Raw genomic sequence first — 26354 nt, 5'->3', positions numbered from 1 at the left:
GGTTGGTGAATGTTTTCAAAGGGACCATGTGATTAACTTCATAATTAATTAGAACCCTAAATTAAGTCCATAGGCAAGAGCATGGTAAGCTGTGTGTTTAGACATTAACCCAAATTTTTTAAATCCAAAGGAAAGCTTCTAGGAAACAATCACATCAGTTTTTTTATTTAAAACAAAAAAAAGTGTATCAATTATTTTTTTTTAAGTTCAAAAGGAGATTGTTTTACGATTTTTTATGTTGGAGATAACTAATAAAACTTATATTAAAGACTCTAATCTCAATGAAATTTCACCTATTACATATATATTTTATTCATGTACTATTTTTTTTTGGATGAAATAATTATTTATTAATTTGATAAGAGTATTATCACAAAAAATACATTTTTTAATAATAATTGGGGATATTTGTTCATGTGTTGAAATGGGTCAAAAAGAAAGAAAAGTTTAATACTGTCAAGTATTCGCTAGTTAATTTACCCGCGAACCCGAAAACCCTAAACCCGATTAAACGTTAAACCCTAGGGATTTCGATTCTTCGAAAACCCCTAAACCTGATGAAGACGGTAACGGGCAAAATCCTCTCTTCAACTCCGATTTCCGTCTCCAAAGCAACGAAAATCATCTCCAACTTCGCCGCTACAGACAACGGAGCGTCGCAAGCGGTGAGCGCATACCTTCGACGCGCCTCGGCTTCATTCAACGAGCTCAAACAGTTGCACAGGGAGCTGCGAAAACAGTCGAAATCGGGTTGCAAGCACAAGAAGTCCAAGTCTGAGATCACGGTGGAAAGTGCCGGCGAGTCGAGTCTAGAACCGAGTGTATTCAACTTGACTCGTGGTGCTGTGGAGCTGAGTCAACAGGCGAGTCATGGGTGTGGGGATAGTGAGGGAAAGAAGCATAAGAACAAGAAGAAGAGAGAGAAGGGTGAGGTTGGTAATGTCGGGGATGGTGAAGGCAGAAGTCTAATTTACGATGGAGAGAGCAAGAGGAAGAAGGAGAAGAATGAGATTGGTAACTATGAGGAAGATGAGGAAAAGATGGTAATTGAGGAACCAAGTGAGAAAAAGAAGCACAAGAAGGAGAAAAGTGGCCGAAAAATTGAAAATTTTCAGGCAAATGGGGTGAAAATTGAGAAGGGTGAAATGAGACATGAAGCAGAAGGGCAATGGGAGAACAAGAAGAAGCGTAAGAGTAGAGAGATTGAGGAGGGAATTGAAAATGATTCCTTTTCAGAGCCAAGGAAGAAGAAGAAGAAGAAGATTAAAAATGAAGTGGATAATTGATTGATTTGAGGCAATGTAACAACTTCTGTTGTTTTCTTTTCGTTTTTGTTTTTCTTCTTATTTCTGCTGTAGTGAAGCATTTGTAATATTAGTGTTTGTTTTAGGTCTCTGCGGCCATTATGTTTGTTGCAGGAATTAGCTCTTGCTTGGAGTATTTGGAAGCTGTCCCATGGCCTGAGGAGGAAGAGGAGAAAGTCATATCTCATCTCAGCCAACTTGAGCTTCATAGCTCAATGACTGAGGTTCTTCAGAGAGTATCATCTGAACCATCTACTTCTGCAAGAGCTGATGACATCTTCTTGCAGCTACTTAGTGGTGTTCTTCAAGCCAAGGATGATAAAGCACGTGGAGAAATGAAAACTCTTATTTCACGGTTACTTAGAGAAGATTCATTTGATGATGACCATCGGCTTGATGTCTCCAAAGAGACCCTTTGTCATCTCTGTCACAGATGTCCTAGTTCTCTAGTCCTCTGCTTATCTGAAGCTACAGGTATGGACAATAGCTGGCGAGATCGAGGGGTTTTAATGGCTGAAATAGCTCGAGAAGCTGACAATTTGCAGTGGATTGTTGATATTCTAATTGACAAAAGAATGGCGAATGACTTTTGTGAAATTATGGGCAGACCAGAGGGAACTAGTAGCCCTTCATTCAAAGATTCCCATTATGTACCGGCATGAAATCAGCAGAATCACTGCTCAACTATGTACCGCAATTGGTAGAGGAAACATCTTGGTGCCGAAAGATAGCCGTTTCCCTTTGCTGTCGACATGGTTGGAAGCTCTTTATGAAGACTTTGGATGGATGAGAAGGGCTTCTAGATCTGTAGATAAGAAACTAGTGGAGGATGGACTCAGCAAGACAATTCTTACCCCTTCTTTGAGGCAACAGCAGGTTATCTTGCTCAGTTGGTTTGATCGATTTCTCAGTAAAGGGGATGACTGTCCCAATATCCAGACAGCATTTGAAGTTTGGTGGAGAAGAGCTTTCATCGGACAGTACACTGATGTGCAAGATAGTTCCCAGTTGCAAATAACTGTTGGCAGTTATCCGACGTGAAAGCTATGCCAATAAAAGTTAAAGCCAAGTATGTATATACAAAGTGACATTCTTTTGTAATTTGTCAGCTTGTCTCCATGCTTTTGATGTCCTTCAGTCCATATGAAAATTTTTGTTCTTTTTCTGAAGCTTCTATCTTCTATAGCTGGGGCCAGAGGTCATGTATGGTAAGAACATTGGTGTATGGAAATGAAAACGGTTTGACTCATTAGAAATTGTTGAAATGCCATTTCTTTTATATGCCCAGAAAACTTGTAACAAATCTTGATCCAAGTTCAAACTTCTTTGGCATGAGCACAGTATGTACAAGAACTTGATTGAATCGCAAGTTGAGTTCAAACATAAAGTAATCAGACCTAGGTCTATCAAAATTCATTTACTGGACAACATTTGAAAACTGCCTGCGGCATCTATTATATGGCAACCACAGGCAAGTCGCCTAGAGATTGCACTACTTCCAAGATATTCCAATCATAGAGAAAACAGTTAAGGGTCCCTATATTTCACATTTGATGAGATTCTTGGGACTTTTTAATAAGATAAATGCAATCAGCCTCTCTTCTCTGATCAGAGAAAGTGCCATGTTGAACAGCATTCTTGATTAGAAGCCAGCCAGCTTCTAGGAAACGAGAAAGTGCAAAACTTTCACTCAAATGCTACAGCCCTCCGACCATGCTGGTGACTGTCAGGCGAAAAAAGGGAGCGGCAGCCGCGTTTTCTTCTCTTGACATCTTGCAACTCTGAATGGATGATGCTGATGCATAATCAACATAGAGCATACTGTTGACTGCACAAATTTCTGCTTGATAATTTCCAAAATGATGAACTCAAGATAAAACTGGATCTGGTCCATATCGTAGCATAGGAGGTGGATCAACTCTGCAAGTAGGAAAGGAAAATTAACTACCACTTCTTAAAAACCCATGGAAGTTAAGAAAAATCTTCTCTAACAAAACATTATGTTCAGTCAATGCAGGGCTTAATTAACAATATGGCACCCATTTTCAGTGTTCCTCATAAGAACATGCAATTCCAAGCATGAAAACTTGTATCCTTAAAAGTGTGAATGAGCATCAGTCCATCATTACTTTCAACCTCCAGGTTATCGACAACCCCAACAGAAAAGTTAGATGGCATCCACACAATGCCAACAAGAATTAGTAAGTAGGTTACTTGCAAAGTCATCATAGGAGCAACAATGATTAAAGGTCCAAATCAAAACAGGAGAGATCTGCAGATTATGGTAGGTTCGCGATTTGTCAAAGAAGCAGCAAGAGGAAGAACGTTTGAGACAGTAATTTCTCCATAAGAGGGGATGCTCAAACAGTCTGCACAAAGCAGCACAAGATTACTCAAATCATTCTTTTTACATTAAACGGGAAAGATTTAAGGATTACATTCAAGCTGTATTGTTACCAAAGCACCACAATTGGAAACTTCAGTAGTTTATTTCTCCACCAGCAGGAAATACAAAAATTCACATATAGCTACATCAAATCCTAAAAACTCATTCTTGTCAGTTAAGTTCGTATCTGTCTGCACCAGAAAGATAGCCATCAACTGTAATTTATGACTCATAGAACAACATGCAAGGCAATGCATATTTCTTGGATATTGAATCTATTGCAATGGACAGCAGTGATGGAACATGTGAAAAAGAGACACAAGACATTTGTAACAAAAATCAAGACTCCTGATTAAAACAGCACTGAATTTGAGTATGGCAAAAAGTAGTCAAAGGAATCAAAAAGTAGTCAAAGGAATCAGTAATAACCAGAGGCCAGAAACTTGGAACATTCTAAACCGACTTCGTCAGTCTTCAATAATTCAAATTACTTCTCCACAATTAAATTTACTTTATTGATGGATTGCCCAGTAAAAATTATAAATAATAATAGGGCATTAAAACAGATTATTAGAAAATGTATCGCATGCTTACCTCTGTATAACTTTGAGTATTCCAGTGCCTATCTGCATTGGGATGCCCATGATGATGCACTCAGTAACTCCCTCAATCTTGTCATCCCTCCCGTTAACAGCAGCATTGAAAAGGTGATCAGCTGTCCTCTCAAATGAAGCCAGCATCAATATACTCTTGTCCATTTTTTGGATTCCAAATCTTGTGATGCCAAGAACTTCCCCCTGATACAATAATAATGTAAATGCAGTTATACATTGTCCTAGAAAAATTATGTACACAAAACCAGAGGTCCAAAACATAATCTAGATTTTCATTACAGGACAGAAAAATGGAAAAGAAAAACTTATTTTCATTTTTATTTTCCAAGTGACAACAGGCAATGAATGTCAACGAAAAACCAACCCTAAATGTCATCACATCTGCTAGAAGCATCATATGGCGTCTGTCTATAGTCATTCCATGATGTTCCATAGTTTGTGCTATCTCATCGATTATGCATTTCCTTGCAGCTTCAATTCCCAATATCTGCTCCATTTCCATTACATGGTTACTCCATGTCCTCCGTCCATCAATTCCTTCAATGCCCATAACTGCTTGGAGCCCCGTGCTGAAAACATGCACAAGACATTTCTAACAGTTAGGAAGAAGTAGCTCTCAAAAAGTAGGAAATGGTGAAGGATGCAATAATTTTTGTAACAACAATAAACATCACACAAGCAAAACGTGCTTGAAGAACTATAAATCAACATGTTAAATTCCATATTTCTGCTTTCATCTCCTTCCATGCCCTTTCATTTTGCTGCTGGAATTTAATTGTTCCATCACTTACTCAGATTATAAAAGTCTATATTCCTTCATCAGATTCAATTTGTACATCCAATGCCTCATTGAGCTCAAGGTAATTACACAGAAGTAAACCACATCAAGCAGCTCTCTGCTATAGCCCTATTTCTCCTAATCAGAAGAAATCTTTTTTCTTCTTTAGCACTTTGTGTAGTTTTTTCTGCCGTATTCCTTTCTTGCCTCAGTTCCCTTGTCTTAGTAATGACCAAGTGACTTCTTTTTTTAAATTCCTGCAGTTCTTTTTCCTTTTCTAGATAAAAATATAATCCTCACCCTTCCCCAGGAGTGGGTGATGGGCAAGGCTAACTTCAATTAAGTTGTAAGTTACAAAAGAAATATAAATTAGACATGATTGCCAAAATAAGTTAGCATTGATCTCTATCCATCATTTTATCCAAAATACTATTTTATGGTATGCATACAGCACAAGTTGCAGGTTTGAGGCACATTAAAACCACTTCAAAGAGACAAACAGGGCAATTAGTTTTAATTACAGCAACAACAGAATGAAACCTGTGGAATCTAGCAAAAACCATACTAACCCTTCTACAAGCAACTGGAAATGCTTCGTTGTCTCTTCTTCTTTCTGATTTTTCTTCTCTTTGTTCTTGTCATAAACAACAGTGCGTTCAACAGTTTTTATCCCCTATCATCCAAGGACATTGAAATAAGCACATGTATTCTCTCAACATCTCCAATCACAAAGATAAACTAAAGCCTCACCTTTACCACAACCAGTGGAAGCAGATTTTTAAGAGAATGAAGTTCAAAATGAATTTGACTTCTATCAGCTGGAGGAACAACTTCCAATTTTCTACCATCCAAAACCTTCACATGCTGCAGAGTAACATAACAGGAGATGTTAAGAATCCAGAGTGACAGTGTCAAGACCATAAATAAGAAATCTGACCTGCTCCTTTAGTTTAATTTTCGGAGTTTGCAAAATTGATTCTTTCACAATATTTGCATCTATATACAATTCTGCATCTAGGATTATTTCCATGTCAAGGGTGATAACAACTGATGCTGATCTTGAAGTAATTACAATCTTGATGCTCTTAGCAACCTACATTACAAGAAGATAGTCAACTATGAAAACAAATCAACCATATGAGAACAAGTAGACAATAGAAACAGCATTGCTTTTTGTTTTTATGAGATCATAAACAATGGAAGAAGAATCCAAAAGCTAAAGGTCCAAGAATTCAAGACATCCATAACATATAAGACTCTGAACAGAATAAATTAAGTGATAGATGTCACAAGATCCACGACTACATAAATTATAATCCAACTGATGAATAAATATTAAGAAGTTATAACAAGAAGAAAGATGGAAAATAAGACAACTATAATTCTTCTGAATAGATTATTTCATACCTGCCCTAAAACGGTTTTCTCAATTCGACCTTTTACTATTTGTGCAATGTTCGGATTATCATCAAACTCAAGTTCTGCAGTAATTACGGGAGTACTAATTCTTTTGGCTGCATTTATGATTTCTTTGATACGAGGAACTCCTTGTGTAATATCTAAAACAATGTTGAGGAATCACACTAACAAACATTTTAAAAAGACCCAAAGCAACATTAATTAACAACAAGAGCATAAAGGTTAATAAAATCAATGAACAAGGATACTCATGCTCGCAACTCCAGCAAAGTGAAATGTCTTCAGCGTCATCTGTGTCCCAGGTTCACCAATACTCTGAGCTCCAATAGCTCCAATGGCAGTTCCAGCTTCAATTACTTTAGAGCGATAACGAGAAATGCAAGTACTAACAAAAACCTATTATGTCGTAAAACAAAGACTATCATTAGAGGCTGCCACATTTTTCTAATCATATAATAACAAGAAAAATATGTTAAGAGGGCTTGAGTATCAGAGCATTTAAATACAAGAAGAATGGCTGAGATCAACCCATGGCATGGATATTTCTCCCTCCGTCAGATAATCAAGTTCCCTTCAGAAAAGCAAAAACTTCAAGAAATTCAAATTTCAAAATTCTCATTCCAAAACTATCCATTTAATAAATGAAGTGTAAAGGCACAAATTGCGATGTTTTTGAAAGGTAATTTTGGAAAATGAAATAATAATTCTATGTACTGGAAGGTTGATTTTGGGACATTTAAATATAATCAAAAGTGCTTATTCATCATGGTACAAGGAAGGACATACATACATGTCTGTACATACGCATGCACAAACATATTCACAATAATTCATGCATGCATTACTCTTACCTAAGGTCTTTTTTTCCACCCAAATATATATATATATATATACACACACGACACACACTTCTTTGGCATGAGGAGAAACAAGCAACAGAAAACAGGAAGACGTGTGAAGCAATTATTTACACAATGGCAATAGTTACCTCCAACTGCCTGTCAGATATACCAGATATTTTATGGCCAACTTTCTCAAGTATCTCACTCTTCTGTGCACAATTGTTAACCAATTTCATCACTCTGTCTAGTTCGTTCGTCTGACTTTTAAGGAACCCTTTCAGAGATTTTTTGAAGGCTTCAGAGCAAACCCCAGCAGGATCATGTTTAGCAAGCTGCTCCTCTAACATTTGCATGATAGAACCAACATGTAAGCATTTCTGTTCTATCGGAGGACAGGTAGCCTGCAGATGGACATCAAACAACATAGTCAAGTTCATCCACCCCACAAATTACAAAATTTACAAAACCTGCTGAGCGGGGACAGGGTTCCACACCTTTACTTTCATTAACAATCTGTCAAAATTCAGAGGAAATCCACTTTTTCCCTCCATACATGCAGGATCCATGCCATCATCTCCATAAATAAATTGAACTATACATCCACTTGCATTGCGAACGGTGTTATCATAATGAATGCTCAAGTCTTCCAATGCTTTGATCAGTCTACGAGACATGTATCCTGTCTCAGCTGTTTTTACCTGCAACAGTCAAGATAAGTCAACAATAATTATTTGAGCCCAGCCATACCTCTCTTTCAATCAATGAGAATTTATTTCAACTCTTCAGATATAGGTGTATTAGTATCAGTAATGTATTACAACAATTCCATAAGATAATTCTGAATGCCCCAATATGATGCTGAATTAAAATAAACGTCTTACAGTAGATATGATACAGAATAAACAAATTCAAAACTTGATGCAGATTATTGCTTTCAACTTGTATCAGTAATAAAATACCAAAACCAACGCCAGATGTAATCAAATTAAAACAATAGTTCAATCAAGAAATAATTCAGGTCTATGTCCATAACTGAAAATACATAATAGATAAATTTTGCCATAGAGTAAGTGATCAATCTAGTAGTCCCCACTAGTGAAATAGTCCCTCCATCCTAATTTACAGGTACATGCTGAAATTGCAGAAAGTTTAAGATGATTGACTTAAAATGCATTTACTCAAGTTTAAGATGTTTTATCTTTGTAGTTGTTTACATTTAAAATAAAGGGTAGCATTGTAAAAAAAAAATCATTAGTGATTGTCTACTTTTAGCAGTGAACCAAAATTTTGGAAAAGTGGTCCAGGCCAGAATGTAATTAAGCACAAATAAGCACACAAACACATGTACAAACGGCCCACAATATATAACTGCACCAAAACAGATTTCCTCACAACAATTTCTATGACCAGACAACTTTAAAGGACATAAAAAAGAAGTGAAAAGAGATCATTTGTACAGCTGTATCCACAAGGCCTTCTCGCCCAGCCATCGTGTGAAAGAAAAACTCTGTAGCAGTCAAACCACTGTAGAATGAATTTGCAACAAAGCCCTTAGCCTGCAAAAAATCACAAAATTATATGCTCAGAACTTCATCATGTTTCATCAAAATCTCCAATATTGTTTTATGAGAAGATGCAAGACAAACAATTCCATGAATACCCAGATTTGTCAATTGTCATCAACATTTTTGTGTGGTTTTATGAGATGAAGAAATACAAAAAGCATCTTCTTTCAAAATTTATCACCTCAATCTATCTTTGCTGTTCAAAGCCATATAAATGCAATGATCATTTTAAATATATTTATCTCAGTTTTGGATAACGTTGATGGTATGCTGCCACGTATTACTAAATCTACAAAAGGATAAAATATGACGAATTGTACATTCACCTAATATAAGGGAAAGAAATTCATCTTTTGTATAAAAAACCACAACATGAATAAAGAATAATCATCTTGCAACACTGCATTTCACTGCTATGCATCCATAGGCCTTTTATTTCAAGAAAATCCGACAGTTAAATAGCATAGATTTGGAGAATATGCAGCAGACTTAGGGTCTGTTCGGTAACCAGAAAATAACTTTCTACGGGAAAATTTTTTCTATGTAAAATATTTTACAGGAAAATTTAATTCTTTCTATTGTTTGGATAAACTATATAAAACATTTTTTGTTGTTTGGATCATCCTGTGAAAAATATTTTTGTCATCACTATGAAAACTATCTTCCACCATCCTATTTATAAATAGGAGTTGATTACAAAACAATGGTGCCATTTGGTTTTCACTAATTTGGAATCAAAATTAGGAATGAAGATGAAAATGGACAAAATCAATAATGATATTTCCCAAAACATTTAACCACATATCAGTAATGAAAGTAAGCTATATAAAAAAAACTTCAAAAAATTTTCCATCTCATCACTTTTATACAATAACACTATATAAATATCGATATTCATCAATAGTGTAAAACATCCAAAACTATACTTATAAATGTATATTCATCAAATGACGATCATTGAAATATTTTTTATTATAATCATTAGTAACATATATTCAATTTATAAATAAAAATTTTAATTGCATTGAATGATTTCATTAAAAGATATATTTTTTAATTATAATAGTATTGAATAATTTAAATATTAATATATATTTTTAATATTTTAAGTTAAATATTCATCAAACACATACTCCTAGGCTTAATATAAGAGTTTTTTTTTTTTTTGGTTCTCTGGAAAGTGTCTTACACCCCTTAAGGGCGTAAGACATTTTACCTGGCCAACGGGTGTTTTTCCTGATGACCCATAAAATATTTTACATTTGGAATAAATTTTCTGTCTTCCAAACAAGTATAAGTCGTGAAAATGTTTTCCGGAAAATATTTTATGTCAAAACAAACAGACCCTTGAATACACTTGATTATTCAGGTTTTTTATTAGGAAGCAATGGTTTGAAGTATAGAACTCAAACAGGTGGTGGAAAGTATAAGTATTGATATAACTTTGCTGAAAGCAAAGGATTAAGTTGCAGGAATGATCTGGACAGTAGCTTTCATTATAGGTTCCCAGGTTGTTTGCTTAATGGTTGTTGAAGGGTCTCAAGGCTACGAATAGATTCAGGGGTTTGGAGAATGAGGAAACCAAGGCTAAGCTGGAGTTAATTCAACTATCACAGTAGCAAAGATAAAATAAAGATATTTTTAATAACAGAAAACCACTGTAAGAGAGGGTTGCCCAGCAACTACAATGCCTCAAGCCCTAAATATCCTAATTAGCTCATAGTTTCATTGATAAAAGCCTAAAAATGTATACAGAATGAAACTATTCCTCACACCAGATTCAGAATGTAATTAGTCACCAGCCAACTAACTTAAAGAGAACAAACACAAAGAATCAAACCCTAGAATCCCTATGCTAGATTGAAAATTAGAAAAACACCAGTGTCATATGGTATAATAGTCCTTTAAACCTAGGTAAAGAGTATTTGTTTGTAAGTGTAAATCACTCATAATCTTTAGCATGAATGTGAGGAACCAATATGAACAACTCAACCAATAACCCTTTGAGTGAAAGTTGAAATTTAAATAAACATTCATTAATAAAACCAACATGATGACAAAATAAACATCAATACTGAACTTTAGGACAGATTTCAGACATCAAAAAAGTCAGAAATTATATTCCATCTTATATGCATATCAACTTAACACAAGCTATTCCAAAGAACAATGACATGTAGAGAAACAAGACTCACTGAGAAGTATTAAATCATGAATGTGAGGAACCAATATGAACAACTCAACCAATAACCCTTTGAGTGAAAGTTGAAATTTAAATAAACATTCATTAATAAAACCAACATGATGACAAAATAAACATCAATACTGAACTTTAGGACAGATTTCAGACATCAAAAAAGTCAGAAATTATATTCCATCTTATATGCATATCAACTTAACACAAGCTATTCCAAAGAACAATGACATGTTAATATAATACAGGATATCATGAGAAACAAGACTCACTGAGAAGTATTAAATCTTTTTCATTGTTTTATTTGAAAGACACTAAAATCGATCTATAAGCTTAAGTTCTTGCACAATTAACAAAGAAAATTAAGAAAATTAGGTTTTCAGAGCTAAAAAAATGTAAAATAAACTTACAGCAGGGGTTTTTGATCCTCTATGAAAATGAGGAAGGCTACGATCTATGAATCCATTAGGAGCACGACGACCACCAACTGATTGCTGACCAACACATGCAATCATTTGACTTATATTTATAGCAGAACCCTTGGAACCACATTGCGACATGATCAATGGACTGTTTCTCCAATGTAGTTCTTTCATGCATACCTGTTTCAAAGCAATTCTCATAAACCATCATCAAAATAGTCTTCAAGTAATCATCATTCTAAAAACAAATGCATAGTTCAACGTGTATGGAAGATGATATAAACGCAAAAGATTAAAGGAACACAACTAAGTTTTCCAGCAGTGACCATTTAACACGTTCAAATAGAAATTCGAAAATACTACAACATACCCCCAATCATTACCTTCCCCGTTTTGTCCCGAATGTTATTCAATATTGCAGTTACATTAGCTTCTAGTGTTTGAGCAGCATCATAACCAGGTTTAGGCTTTAGTTTTCCTTCATTGAACGTCTGTATCTCTTCATCACATTTCTTATAATCTCCTGAAATTGTTAATGCTTTCTCATCATTCAACCTTTTCCCCGGTTGGACATCATCAATTCCAATTGAAAAGCCGTGATTCCCTATCCATCGAGCACTGCATAGAAGCATATAAAGAGAAAATATTTTAACAGAAGAACAAAGAGAATACGAAGTCAAATTAAGACCTGAAATTACATTAAACGCAACAGAATCAATTGGAAAGTGAAATAGGATTCTGTAGAAACGGTAACATGTATCATTCATGTGACTGCTATAAACAATATGAAATCCATGTTATATTAGGCTAGACTAAGATTTTAAAGAAAATTTTTCACGAAAGAATGGAAAAATTATGAACTTGCCCTCACAAAAACATGAAGAACTTGCATAGCATGGAGTCATTCAAACAACCAAAATGTTCACATATGAACTTCAGAAACAATGACAGATGAAATTTGGCAACCAAAATCTTATTATGATTGGTTACCTCAGTTTAGCTAACCGATTCATGCAGGCAGCAGCAGCATGTGCATTGTAGTCCCTGAGAAGAACAGAATAAAGTCCATCCTTGTTGCCATTTCCTGGATTCATTTTGCAGAATATAAGAAATTGAAAATGTCAAGAGCCTAACCTGAAAATTATTGTTCTTTTGTCCACATAAGTCAAGCCAAAGAGCATTTCCAGAATGTTAAAAAAAATTAAAATTAAAATTAAGCAGTTAACAAACTTCAAAAACAACAATTAATCTCTTACATTAACTACTGGCATCTGAAACAATCCAAATAGATAGAATATGTACAATGCTTAGACTGCTTGCTGGAAACTATTCTACTGGGTTTCAGCCTGTGTTTAGTTCATCACAGAGGAGTTCAACAGAGTGTGGGCCCTGTAACCTACTATAAACCCATAATAGGAAGGTGGAATCATAAATAGGCTAGATACTAAATCCAGTCCTAATCCTAAAGCAATTAGTAAAACCTAAGTTTGCCCCATTAAGAGCCACCCAAAAATGTCATGTTGCAGTGATCTCAAGCTCTAAACTCGCGATCATGTAAAAGTGGCCCTACAAGCCAATAAGACTCATTTCAAATATATCAAACAAGAGGTAGAAAAGCAGCTCTATCATACACCGTACACAGAGGAAACCAGAAAACAGCAGAAGAAAATAAGAAAGATAGATAAGAATTAGCTCCTCCACATCTATGGGCAACTAAGAGTGTCTGTGTGTGACAGGCTTTCTTCCTTTCTAATTCTAAGGAATAAACTGAAAGGAACATAGCAATTATAGTTAACATAAAAGTTTAGCCATGGTGAGTAATAGATTAAAAAATGCAAAGTCTCAAATAAAAATATGCTCTAGAGAATGTCCAACACAAATTACATTCTCTTCATTTCACCTAACCAAAAGTATGATAGAAACTTTGGAACAAGAACTGTATTCTCTTCATTCAGCATGCAGTTTTTGTCTAATTTTTTATTGAGTAATCTTTTCAACATACCAAATCAAAATTACAAAGTAACAGATCTTATCTCACCCTGATGATACTAGATGCAGCTGGTATCTCTCAAGTGTCATGATTATTAAACTAATCTATGAGACACTTTGCCAATGCACGTTTCTATGACTCAATAAAAAACCTAACAAATGAGAATCGTATTTGAGGATAACAAATTAAAAGAACATGAGATTATTGATTACATGCAGAACATGTAGGAAAAAGTAAGAAATATGCAAAAACTCACCTAAAGTAGCCTTCCCCAGTTGCCCACATATAAGCTCACTATTCCGAATATAGACAAATCCATCGTCTGGGCACATTGTTTCTACTTCTATTTCCTTATTTCCAATCCTTTTGATAATCTTCTTGGAGTAGTTCCTCTCCTTAACAATAAGATTCAAGTAGACTCTCACACTCGCATGTGGGCGTAATAGAACACTAAACAATTGCTTACCAGTCCAAAGCTCTATTGGCTGCATCACAACAATTGAATTCAATAAAAAATAGAAAAGCATATAGCAAAAGTACTACAAAAGGGTATCAGCATTTACCTTAAGTAATGCTGGAGTCGGCAAATCTATAAGATCCATGCCATCACCCATATAGGAGCATATAAGAGAAAAAGCTGCACGATCATAGAAAATATCCTTCCTTGTAATGAGAAAGGAAGATGTTAAAAAATCTTGAGTAGAAGCAACCAAAATTTCTCCATTTTTTGGCGTGCATAAATTATTTTGCACCTGGAAACACAAACAACAACTCATAAGAAATTTTCAGATTTATCTAAATTTTCACGAAAAGGTGTTCAGTAGCAGTTCATAGGTTCATTTCTGAACATGTTTCCTATCATACCATTATCATCACTATGATATTGTGGTTCATCAGTGGAAAAACATTTTAAAGGCCAGAAATACATATCAATTTGAAGCAAGCTGAGTGGGAATTAAAAAAACTAAATGCATATGATATTCACAGGCACAATTCCTAAGATAGTATGATATAAAAGAATTTACCCCCATCAACATGAGTGCCTCTGTTCGAGCCTCCTCCGTTTGTGGGACATGCATGTTCATTTCATCACCATCAAAATCAGCATTATATGGGTTACAAACAGACTCATTGAATCGCAATGTTCTCCACGGCATGATTCTCGCCTGCATTCATGGCATGAGGAATATGATCAACCAACAACTTGGAGAAAGAGAGAACAGAATAACTACATGCTGCAATTTAGTACATCCACAACTAATAATCACCCTATGGCACATGATAGACATTCTATGCAAGCTTGGCTGTCTATTGAAAAGAACAATATCTCCATCTTCTAAATGGCGATCAACTACACAACCGAATTTTAGTTCATCAGCAAGACGCTTTCTGTAATCACCTATCAAGAGCCTGCGGCATTAAATTTTAAGCCCAAACCATTAGCAAATGAAACAATTATCAATATTAATATGATGACAAACATTATAAGATGCAAGAGTGATGAACCTAGCTGAACCATCAGGATATCTGACCATCCTTGCACCAGGGTATTTCGAAGGGCCATTACGAACACACTGCCTTAGCTTCTCTATATTGTGATTGGAAACACGTTCTGGATAAGTCAAAATCCGAGCCATATGGATTGGGATAGCCACCTGAACCATTAATTCCTTCAGAGGACAAATAAACCAAGATCTCAAAATCCTAAAACTGCTCAAACATTACTAGGACACCCAACCTCAGTAATTTTCAGATTGGGGTCAGGTGATATAACAGTCCGGCCAGTATATTCAACACGTTTGCCAGATAAGTTACCACGAAAGCGTCCGTGCTTCCCTTTGATGCGCTGAACAAAACCACTCAGCGGCTTTGACACTTGCATACTAAATGGAACACCTCGAACATCACTATTAATGTACTGTGCAACTTCAACTTGAAGCATCTCCCAGCCACCCTAAAGAAAAATATTCAGCATAAGACATCACAAGTGATATTCCCAGAGAAGAAAAAAAATCTAAATTAATAACATTTCTCAGCACTCAACAATTTACTAACTAGCCTTCAGCATTCCTACTATAACAAAACACCTGCAACCATACTTGTTCTAGTCCTACTTAGCCTCTTTAATATTTAATCTTTAAAGTATCTCTCCAGAATTTAATTCATCTAAAGGATAAGGAAACGCAATAAGACGATACCAAATATGATTACAACAATAGCATTCAACCAGTTAACAAAGAGACATTTCAATGGTTAAAGCTTGGGGCTTCCCACTACAAGGTCTGATGGGAGGTGGATATAACTCCCTCTCGTTGTGTACCTCAAGGCCCAATGGGCCTCCATATATACAAACAATAATGATAACAGATTCTACATTGACCTAAATTCCTGCAGGTACCTATTAGGTATCAGAATCCATTTCCATACCAGACATTTGAATGCAGCATTTGTTTCTACTAATTCCTGACGAAGGCTAGCATTTGCCTGAATAATTCGTTTCAACCTCTCAGTAATGTCATTTTCGTTGCTGCAACAAGGAAAGAGGAAAATTGTAAAAATAATTTATACTTTTATCACCTATAATTGCAGCAACTACCAGAGACAAAACATGATGTGTAGCAAACAAAAAGAGAACCTCTGTGACCCATCCATAATGACTGAAGGTCGGATAGGTATAGGTGGCACAGCAATATTTGTAATTATGAGCTTCTCAGGTCTATCAGAAAGATATAGCAATTCGCAATCCTGTGAACAATGAAATGCAGAATATCTCGTGTTATAACAAAATCAATAAGTGCAAAAATTTTATAAAAGATCAAAAAAAGAAACATTTCTTTGTTTTTTATTTAAAATGCATGCTCCAATATTGGTTTCCAATATGCAAAACATGTGATAAAATTTTGCAAACCAAAAGAGCATAGGGTTATACCAAATCAGTCATCCTTTTAAAAAGAGAAAGCACTTTGACAGGGTTTAGAACATAAGTAGCAACGTTGAAGGATGCCTTGGACTCCTTTGTGTGGGAAATTGCTGATCTAAATTCTTCCAAACTGTTGTCATTAATTTTTGAACGATCATGAATAATGCCCAACATCGCCACAGCCTTCTTCACCGTACCTACAACCATCAAACAGAAAAGTAGTTCCTAACTGGTTTCATTTCATACAATTATAAAAGCCCAACAAATCCAATATAGCAATTAGCACAACCAGCTTGGATTCTTACATCAATGAAAAAGATCCAGCCATTTTAAAATAAAACAACCTCAAGAAAACCCTATATAGCAATTACCATAACCAAAGATGAGCTTCATTTCACTTTTAAAGATGATAAATACATCATGTCAGACAATTATATTTAAGTTAAAAGTAAATATAGAATCCAAACCATTTACATATCCACATCTCCAGCACTTCACAGCTTTACTACTAGCCATAGCACTACACTTCTTCACGATACTTTTCATTATATCACCCTTCTTTAATGCATCGATCTTCGGACTTCTCATCCTCTTCAGATAATCTTTGCATAATTTCTCATCCAAAATTATACGAGAACAAGACTGTACGCAAAATTTCGCAAGTAATAACAATCAACACTGTGCTTCAATTAAATAAAATCACAATTCAAAAATTTGGGTCACAGTTTTATTACCTTACAGATGCACTTTAAAATGTCTAAAATTGTACTTAAATATCCAACATTATAAACAGGAAGGGCAAGAGATAAGTATCCGTAATGGCCTGGGCAATCCGCAAAATTTCCATAGCAGGTTGCACATTTCCCGCTTTTATTTGCAGGACCCTAAAAAACCCATAATGGAAAAAAAAAAGTAAATTAAAACTTGAAAAATAAAATAAAATAAAGCAAAAAAAGAACAAATAAATACACAATGGAATAAATAAAATTACGTAAAAAAAAAAAACATGTAAATACACAATGGAAGTAAATTTTAAGTACCATTCGGGGATCCAATAAGCCGCCTTCGATGGGGCGGCTTTTAGGATCATAGTAAAGAGCTTGATAAACTTGAACTTCAGCAGCTTTGGCTATCTCCGAATCTGATAACATAGAAAATTGAATGCTTTTTCTGCATACATAATAATTAAAAACAACATTAATAATTTTAATGAAAAATTAAAAATCCAAAAACGACAAATAAATGAAATACAATTAAAAAAGAGAGAACGGGTGTCACATTTTTCGCGGCCCGACATCTTCGATGTACGGCCGTTTTGTAAATTTTTGCTGCATCTTCGATCAAAAATGAAGAATTTTGAGGACAAAAAAAAGGAAAAGAAACGGAGAGAGGAAGGGGTTTAGGGGGTGGCGGGATGGTGAAGTTGTATCGTGACTTTCTCGGCAGAATCAAAGTCGGGTCGGGTAATGAAATCCTTTTAGAAGGCCCCCGATGCCCAATCGCACAAGGCAAATCTGCCCATGTTCTTTTATTTATTTGGGCCTCTTTCACTAACATATGCTTGACATGGACTTGGACTTTATCCAAATCGACTTTGGGCTACGAATAAAATCTTCAATGATGGGCCAATATTTTCTCTTTACATTTCCCAAGCCCCGAACATTAGGTCTCATCAAGTGAAAATTGAAATCCTTTTGAGATCTTATATTTAATTTTTGAAAAATAAAATTACCAAAAAATTATATAATATAAGATCAAACGAGATTTTAAATATACAAAAATATTCAATAACTCTTTATTTTTTTAATTTTTAATTTTTTATTATATATATAATTTAAGATATATAAATTTTTGATTATGTATAATTATATTTTAGTCACTTTTCATATAAAATCTTGAATTCATTAATGTATATATTAAACCCTAATTGATCAATTATTTTATTTGTTTTCGATAAATGGTGTGCATGTAGGGTGGTGGAAATTGAACTAAGCTTTGATTTTTTTTAGAAAAAATGTTATAAAAGAAGAAGAAGAAATTGATTTACATTGTCCATTCCAATTGAATTAGAATGCTTTATAATATGAAATAATAGAATAATAATAGCAAGTAGCTAGTTAGTGCTAGACAGTTGCAAAAAAAAAAAAATGTCAATTGTCCAAAAATTGAGACAAATAGACAAAAACAAATTGCTAAAATTCAACATAGAATTAATTGATATTGGGAGCCAGGAAAGTACCCTAATTTTTCCTGGCAACAGCTAAGACGATATATTGGAATTATTGCTGGCATTCAATAGGTGAAAGTTATATGCATTATCCCAAAAAAAACTTATATAAATGTGGATGAGTTTAGTCTTCCAAGTTGTTATATATATATATCATATTAAACTTTAGGTTATTAATTTAATCATCTCGTTTTTTTTCATGTCAAGTTGAGTATTTTTTATTATCCCAATCGATCTTCGTATTATTTTTTTTTCTAGTATTGTAGTGCGTTCAATGCATGCCCTTGTTACAATATTTATCAAAAGTCTCAAGAAAATTAACTTGACCATTTCGTATTTCTTTTAGTATTAATTGAATTAAAAAAATGTGGGTTTTAATTCAAAATTATTTTTTTTAGAATTTAAACCTAAAAACCATTGAATTTTATTACTAATAATGCAAGATTCTTTTAGTTTTGTCATTTTTCCCAGTGTTTGATTGATGCTTAAAACGTTAACGCGGCCGCAAATGTTAGCAAGAGGCAAGACCTGTCGTTCCCAACATATTCTTTCGTTACTGTAGTGGAATGTGGACTTGCTTGCTTGAAAGTTAGGTCTCCATTTTTCATGGCCTTCCGTCTGTTTATCATACAAACCAGAAACTGGCCTCCACGTACGTACTGCCTTCCCACGTTTCTTTTCCTTGTCTTTCCCTTCAATTTATTATTCATTTCTGTTCTTCTTTCTCTCCCTCGTCCTTAGCCGGTCGAAAGCGAAAGCTTGGCTTCAAAATTAATTTAGTGCTATTTTAAGTAAACAAGCTTAGAGTAATCTATCATAAATTATGAGTTAATTATTGATTCAAAAACATATTATTATTTTGTATTGTTACGTTTTTTTTAATGAAATATGGTTTATGTCATTAATCTCTATTTTGTATTTGACATAATACATAAAAGAAAATCTAAACTATTTAAAATAATTCAAATAAATCATTATTTTTTTTATTAAGATCGATTAGGCTTTATATTTTTATTTTGGGTTACACAGATTTTTATAATTAACGTTTGACTAATTGTTCTTAATTAAAATATCATTTTTTTATACTACGTGGTATACTAATATGATGTAATACATGTTAATGTAACATAATGATCTAATCACGTAATATTTTCATGGTTTACATCAACATTATATTAATGCCACCACCAATGGACTATTCTACCATTTGGGCTCAAAACTGCACCATTACTATTTCAAAAGGCCATGATCAAAATCTTTGAGCCCATCCTTGACTCGGCCCTCATTCACATCGATGACATTCTTCTGTTCAGTCCCATAGAGCAAAGTCATCTTCATCTCCTTCAAAGATTCTCAAACCTTATTTTTCGATATGGTATCATACTTTCAGAATAAAAAATGCAGATATTCAAGTCAAAAATAAACTTTCTTGGAATGCATATTCTTCAAGGAAAGTACAAGCCTGACCCGCATATCTCACAGGAATTATTAAAATTCCCATATCACAATCTTACAAAAAAAAGTAGGTTTAGCAATTTCTCGGAATAGTAAACTATCTCAGAGATTTCATCTCTAAACTTTCAAAATAGATAAATCCTTTCACAAAAATGCTCAAAAAAGACCCTCTAGAATGGGGACCAGCCCAGTCAAGAGCAATACAAGATCTCAAGCAAAGGATGCAAAATTTGTAACCATTGCAAATACCTTCTGATGGAAAAAGGATCTTACAGACAGATACTAGTGATAAATATTGAGGAGCAGTTCTTCTTGAAAAAAAATAAGGTAAAAGAAATCTTTGTGCATTCAATGGTGGAAAGTTTTCAGACTCAGAAATACATTATCATTCCACTTTCATAGAGATCCTTGTAGTCAAAAAAGTCATCACAAAATTTGAATTCCACCTTATAGGCCACCATTTTTTGGTCGAAATGGACATGTCATCATTCTCTCAGATGCTCAAGTTCAAATAAAAGACAGTTCCTCATCCTCAGCTGCTAGGGTGGACATAATGGTTTTCAAAATACTCTTTTGACACCAAACACATCCAAGGAAAGAAAAACCATCTTGCAGACTTCCTATCTAGGAATTTTCAAGAACAAAAAATCCTGATGTTTAACCCAAGACCTCTAACTCAGCCAAAAGCAAAACAACCCACTTTCACACCTGAACCAGGAACACACATTGAAGGAACTCCTTCTTCCTTTATCCCAATAGCCCCAAACCTTCACCTTGATTATCCTCTCAAAGTCCTTAGGTTAGTTCAAGAAAGAACATTCCATCCAAAAACTGACTAAATGATTTTTGAATACAAAATTGAAGTTTTCAAAAAATATAGAGGACTTATCCTAAAATCATCCGGACTTCATCCCAAATACCCCTTTATCCATCCCTTTTACTATGAGTTCATGGAATTTTCAGATGAATTAAAATGGATTTTTTTGTACTTAACCCATAGGTACCACATTGGCATACAACTTCACATTATGGACTTCCTAGAATTCATTGAAAAAGCAATCGACAAAGAAGTTGAGCCATGACGAAAGAACTTTGTAGATATGCTCACATGGTTCTATCTTCTTTCTCATTGAAAAGCATTGGTTGTCTCAAAAGCAGGAAAGAAGAACCAAATGACCATTTTTATCCTTTACAAACCTCAATACTTTCTCACTCATGGGAAAGCCACTTAGCTCGATTCTATTCCCTCTACATCGACTTACAAGTCATCCCCCTGTAGTATCAGAGAGTTGGAGAAATAATATCAAGAATTTCAAAGGAGAATTTGCCAGCATAACAAGATTATCCCAAACCATATCTGGCCTTCATTTGAGATAGAAATGTCATGAGACTATTTTTCAAAAATACCAAGACCCTACTAGAAAAACATACAAGAAGTATTGAAAGAATATAATGAAAGAAACCCATATCCTCACGAGTGGTCTCAAGATCCATGAGATTATGGAGAAATTGATGAAGACAAAATTACACAACTCTCCATGAAAACACTAGAAGACAAAAGCACACGTTTCTCCAAAACACAGTTAAGAGATAAGGCCTCATCTTCTAAATCACCGTGTGATACGTGTGGAGGATACTGTAAAGAAGACTCAAAAGATTTTTCTCTTCACAATTAAATCTGCAGAGAGAAAAAGTAGTAAAAAATAATTGAACTAAACCTCACCTCAGACCCAGAAACTGACTACGACTGAAAAAGACTTATCTATATAAGTCAACATCTTATAAAAAAGTCTAAGCCTATATATTCAAAAAAGTCTAAGCCTATGTATTAAAAGTCCTAGCCTATGACTAAGAAGTCTAAGTCCTGGATAATCTTATCCAGACAATTTTGTCCTTTGTGTAACTCGTTGTCTATAAATATGGAGAAAATCAATAAAAAATTTAATCTTAGTTCTAGACAAAAAATCTCTCTTCTTTATCATGTCTTTCTAAACCTTCTTTTATTTCTTTAGGGATATTATAGTAAGAAATTTACAGTACAGTTAAGAAAATAGATCCTTTGAGTATGCTCTGCACTTGCCATTGATAATGGATCCTGTGCACCAAAAAGAACTCTGTTCTTCAAAACAAAAGGCTGAGCAGTGAAGATGAATCCTTAGGTCTTATGAATTATACTGATAGATAAAAGGCCAGAGCCACCGTCATGGCTAGGAAAGTCATTTTATGGCCAGTGCACACCTTCTATCTGTATAAGTCATATGCACTTAGACAATTATGGTACTAGAGCCCTAGCACTTTACCTTGAATTGTATCAACGTTGTGATTGATTTTCTTGAGGACAAAATTTTGTGCAATGGCATTTTCAATTTGCCAATTTAGTGTTGCTTCTGCAGCACTGATTTTGGTTGGCCTTCCTGTTGCATTTGCTTGAAGCAAGGTTGGGATTTTAGGTATGTGTCTAAAGTCTTTTTGTACAAATTCCTCAAGAGGAGGAAACTCTTGTTAATAAGAAGGATTTGTGGGTTGGAACATGGAGATTTGAGAGTCTAGTTGTGAATTTTGTACAGGATGAGTTTGGCTATGTTTTTGAATCCATTTTTGGGTTTTCCTGTAGCAAGGTAGAACAGGTTTTTGGAAATTTGGTGGTGGTTGTTTCTGGGAAAGTTCCTCTAATGGTACAGATTTTGTCCACTTAGAAGGTGAATATTTTACTATATACCGGTATCTTCTACCATCTTGTCCTAAAGTTTCAACATGCGGATCTCCATATTGGAATCTCTTGTACAAAACTCAATCTGAGCATTTTGACTTGATTTTGACTTTTTTTTCTTGTCCATCTCATAGTCTGCTGCAAAGTTGTCTTCTTAACATCCTTCACAAGTGCAATTGACGTCCCATGGATAGTGACTAGTGATAAGATCTATGAAATGGAAAATTGGTTTGCCCCAATAGTCAAAGCTTTCAATGAGCTTTTGTTCTGAGCCTGGTTCTACTGAGTCAGTCTGTCTAATCATAAACATTGATGAAAAAACTGGTGGAGTAGAAGGTTCTTTCAAGTGGGAATGGTCAAATTTTATTTCTATAGTCTCATCAGTTTTTTTGGTAAAATTGGTTTGTGTGGACTGAATGAAAGTTTTGGCTTATTGCAACTTTTCATAATTGATGATCCATTTTTCTGGAAGAAGTTTGGCAAGATCCTCTCTAGGGATTCTTTTTGGAACAAATGAACAAATAAGAGCTTGTGATATGTTTATGGCCAAAACCAATGCATCATTTAAGTTTGTCTGAATTTTGGAAAGGTTAAATGCATGGTCTTGAACTTTATAAACCATCTGGTAATGAAGTGTTGCTATAATGGCAAAAGGTATTTGTGGGGCTCTTATGATCTGAACTTGGACCTTTAAGGCAGACAATAAGTTGGGATCACAAAGGGCCATGGTATAGTTTGGAAATAGGGTAACAATTAAAGTTTTCGTATTTAAGGTGTCCTCAACAGTACCAATACATGCATGTTCATACTTTATGTACCTGCTATCAAGTAAAGCCATATGTGCTACAACTGACTGTCCTTCTCTCCCATGATAGTTTAGTGCTAGTCTGACCGCTCCAAAATGGATATGTGAATACCCATGGTGAATCCATTGCTGTGGAAACTCAAGAGGTATCTGAAGTGTAACAAACTGTTCTGCTTGATCTCCTTGAATGAAGTGTTCATCAAATCTTGTGGACTGGATGTATTCTTTTGGTGCTTTTGGTGAGTGTTTGATTAGGGTTTTTATAGATTTTACTGGTGAGAAAGTAGGTTTTGCATACACAGAGTAGGGGTTGGTAAGAGAAAGTTGCAATGGTTGGGTTTTTCCTTCTTCAGGGATATAATCTACTTCACGTAAAAAATCTATTTTGGAGATGGATTTTATAGCAGAGGTAGCGTCTAAAAAAATTACAGCATTATTTACAATAGTTGAATTTTTTGAAGAGGACATGTTTTAAAGAGATATTTCCTTAAAGAGTATTATAACAAATGATCACAATACATGGCTCTGATACCATAACAGTGACTCTGGTTTTTTATCTATCAATATAATTCATAAGACCTAAGGATTCATCTTTACTGCTCAGCCTTTTGTTTTGAAGAACAGAGTTCTTTCTGGTACACAAGATCCATTATCAATGGCAAGTACAGAGCATACTCGAAAGATCTACTTTCTTAACTGTACTGTAAAATTCTTGCTATAATATCCCTAAGGAAAGAAGAGGAGGTTTAGAAAGACATGATAAAAAAGAGAAATTTTTTTTTTTAGAACTAAGATTAAACTTTTTATTGATTTTCTCCATATTTATAGACAACGAGTTACACCAAGGACAAACTTGTCTGGATAAGATTGTCTAGGACTTAGACATCTTAGTCATAGGTTAGAACTTTTAATACATAGGTTTAGACTTTTTTGAATATATAGGCTTAGACTTTTTTATAAAATATTGACTTATACAGATAAGTCTTTTTCAGTTTCTGGGTTTGAGGTGAGGTTTAATTCAATTATTTTCTATTGCTTTTTCTCTCTGGAGATTTAATTGTGGAGAGAAAAATCTTCTGAGTCTTCTTTACAGTATCTTCCACATGTATCACATGGTAATTTAGAGGATGTGACCTTATCTCTTGACTGTATTTTGAAAAAACGTGTGCTTTTATCTTCTGGTGTTTTCATGGAAAGTTGTGTAATTTTATCTTCATCAATTTCTCCATAATCCCATGGATCTTGGGACTACTCGTGAGGATCTGGGATTCTTTCTTTGTATTCTTTCAATGCTTCTTGTATTTTTTCCTGGTAAGGTCCTAGTATTTCTAGAGAATAGTCCCATGATATTTTTGTCTCAAATGAAGGCCAGATATGGTCTGGGATAATCTTGGTATGCTGTCAGATTCTCCTTTGAAATTTTAGGTTTATTTCTCTGACTCTCTGATACTGCAGGGGAATGACTTGTAAGTCCATGCAAAGGGAATAGAACAGAGCTGAGTGGCTTTCTCATGAGTGAGAAAGTATTGAGGCTTGTAAAGGATAAATATGGTCATTTGGTTCTTCTTTCCTACTTCTGAGACAACCAATTCTTTCCAATGAGAAAGAAGATAGAACCATGTGAGCATATCTACAAAGTTCTTTCTCCATGACTCAACTTATTGGTTGATTGCTTTTTCAATGAATTTTAGGAAGTCCATAATGTGAAGTTGTATGCCAATGTGGTACCTATGGGTTAAGTACCAAAACATCCATTTTAATTCATCTAAAATTTCATGAACTCATAGTAAAAGGGATGGATAAAAGGGTATTTGGGATGAAGTTCGGATGATTTTAGGATAAGTCCTCCATATTTTATGAAAACTTCAATTTTGTATTCAAAAATCATTTGATCAGTTTTTTGGTGGAATGTTCCTTCTTGAACTAACCTAAGGACTTCAGGAGGATAATCGGGTTGAAGGTTTGGGGCTATTAGGATAGAGGAGGAATGAGTTCCTTTAATGTGTGTTCTTGGTTCAGGTGTGAAAGTGGGTTGTTTTGCTTTTAGCTAAGTTAGAGGTCTTGGGTTAAACATCAAGATTTTTTGTTCTTGAAAATTCCTGAATAGGAAGTCTGCAAGATGATTTTTCTTTCCTTAGATGTGTTTAGTGTCAAAAGAGTATTTTGAAAACCATTCTGTCCACCTTAGCAGCTGAGGATGAGGAACTGTCTTTTGTTTGAACTTGAGCATTTGAAGGAATGATGACATGTCCATTCCGACCAAAAAATGGTGGCCTATAAGGTGAAATTCAAATTTTGTGATGGTTTTTTGACTATAAGGATCTCCTTGAAAGTGAAATGATAATGTATTTCTGAATATGAAAACTTTGCACTCTTGAATACACAAAGATTTCTTTTGCCTTGTTTTTCTTCAAGAAGAATTGCTCCCCAATATTTATCACTGGTATCTGTCTGTAAGATCCTTTTTCCATCAGAAGGTATTTGCAATGGTTACAAATTTTGCATCATTTGCTTGAGATCTTGTATTGCTCTTGACTGGGCTGATCCCTATTCTAAAGGGTCTTTTTTGAACATTTTTGTCAAAGAATTTGTCCATTTTAAAAGTTTAGGGATGAAATCTCTAAGATAATTTACTATTTCGAGAAATTGCTGAACATGCTTTTTTGTAAGATTCTGATATGGGAATTTTAACAATTTTTGTGAGATGCGGGTCAGGCTTGTAC

General features: G+C 34.6%; 2 protein-coding genes and 1 pseudogene across 4 annotated transcripts; 2 read left to right on the top strand and 1 right to left on the bottom strand.

Annotated features, from left to right (window-relative positions):
- Nucleotides 1–406: 406 nt before the first annotated feature.
- Nucleotides 407–1672, top strand: LOC18603908 (uncharacterized). 2 transcript variants are annotated; one of them, XM_007036160.3, is made up of 2 exons: nucleotides 407–1301; nucleotides 1391–1672. In XM_007036160.3, exon 1 carries the CDS (start codon nucleotides 558–560, stop codon nucleotides 1284–1286), a length of 729 nt encoding a protein of 242 aa, XP_007036222.3. In that variant the 5' UTR covers nucleotides 407–557; the 3' UTR covers nucleotides 1287–1301; nucleotides 1391–1672. The 2 variants fall into 2 exon arrangements, with proteins under 2 accessions (XP_007036222.3, XP_088660953.1); XM_088804827.1 differs by having other exon boundaries at nucleotides 407–1296; nucleotides 1391–1529.
- On the top strand, nucleotides 1391–2560 carry LOC18603907 (BTB/POZ domain-containing protein At5g60050 pseudogene; annotated as a pseudogene).
- A 49-nt stretch (nucleotides 2561–2609) lies between these two features.
- Nucleotides 2610–17867, bottom strand: NRPC1 (nuclear RNA polymerase C1). 2 transcript variants are annotated; one of them, XM_018117638.2, is made up of 27 exons: nucleotides 17713–17867; nucleotides 17475–17604; nucleotides 17169–17318; nucleotides 16902–17076; nucleotides 16444–16631; nucleotides 16150–16259; nucleotides 15942–16041; nucleotides 15253–15468; nucleotides 15021–15169; nucleotides 14783–14924; nucleotides 14540–14680; nucleotides 14078–14266; nucleotides 13771–13999; nucleotides 12515–12608; nucleotides 11908–12142; nucleotides 11513–11704; nucleotides 8801–8899; nucleotides 7838–8041; nucleotides 7490–7744; nucleotides 6750–6897; nucleotides 6490–6641; nucleotides 6020–6175; nucleotides 5833–5946; nucleotides 5652–5755; nucleotides 4669–4873; nucleotides 4285–4487; nucleotides 2610–3224 (listed from the first exon to the last, which is right to left on the bottom strand). In XM_018117638.2, the coding sequence occupies exons 1-27, from the start codon at nucleotides 17766–17768 to the stop codon at nucleotides 3173–3175; spliced, it is 4188 nt and encodes a 1395-aa protein (XP_017973127.2). In that variant the 5' UTR covers nucleotides 17769–17867; the 3' UTR covers nucleotides 2610–3172. The 2 variants fall into 2 exon arrangements, with proteins under 2 accessions (XP_017973127.2, XP_017973129.2); XM_018117640.2 differs by lacking the exons at nucleotides 17169–17318; nucleotides 17475–17604; nucleotides 17713–17867 and having other exon boundaries at nucleotides 16909–17051.
- Between the last annotated feature and the right edge of the window lie 8487 nt (nucleotides 17868–26354).

The sequence above is a fragment of the Theobroma cacao genome, chromosome 3, assembly GCF_053813885.1.
Source record: "Theobroma cacao isolate CCN51 chromosome 3, ASM5381388v1, whole genome shotgun sequence".
NCBI classification, from domain to species: domain Eukaryota; kingdom Viridiplantae; phylum Streptophyta; class Magnoliopsida; order Malvales; family Malvaceae; genus Theobroma; species Theobroma cacao.
This window is presented reverse-complemented; position numbering and strand designations above follow the sequence as displayed.

Coding starts and splice junctions, on each gene's coding strand:
- LOC18603908 (XM_007036160.3), top strand. CDS start 558: ATGAAGACGGTAACGGGCAAAATCCTCTCTTCAACTCCGATTTCCGTC.
- NRPC1 (XM_018117638.2), bottom strand. CDS start 17,768: ATGCAGCAAAAATTTACAAAACGGCCGTACATCGAAGATGTCGGGCCG. Junction 16,042..16,149: donor ATTATGGATGGGTCACAGAG/GTTCTCTTTTTG, acceptor TCCTTGTTGCAG/CAACGAAAATGACATTACTG. Junction 15,170..15,252: donor CCAATCTGAAAATTACTGAG/GTTGGGTGTCCT, acceptor TTAATGGTTCAG/GTGGCTATCCCAATCCATAT.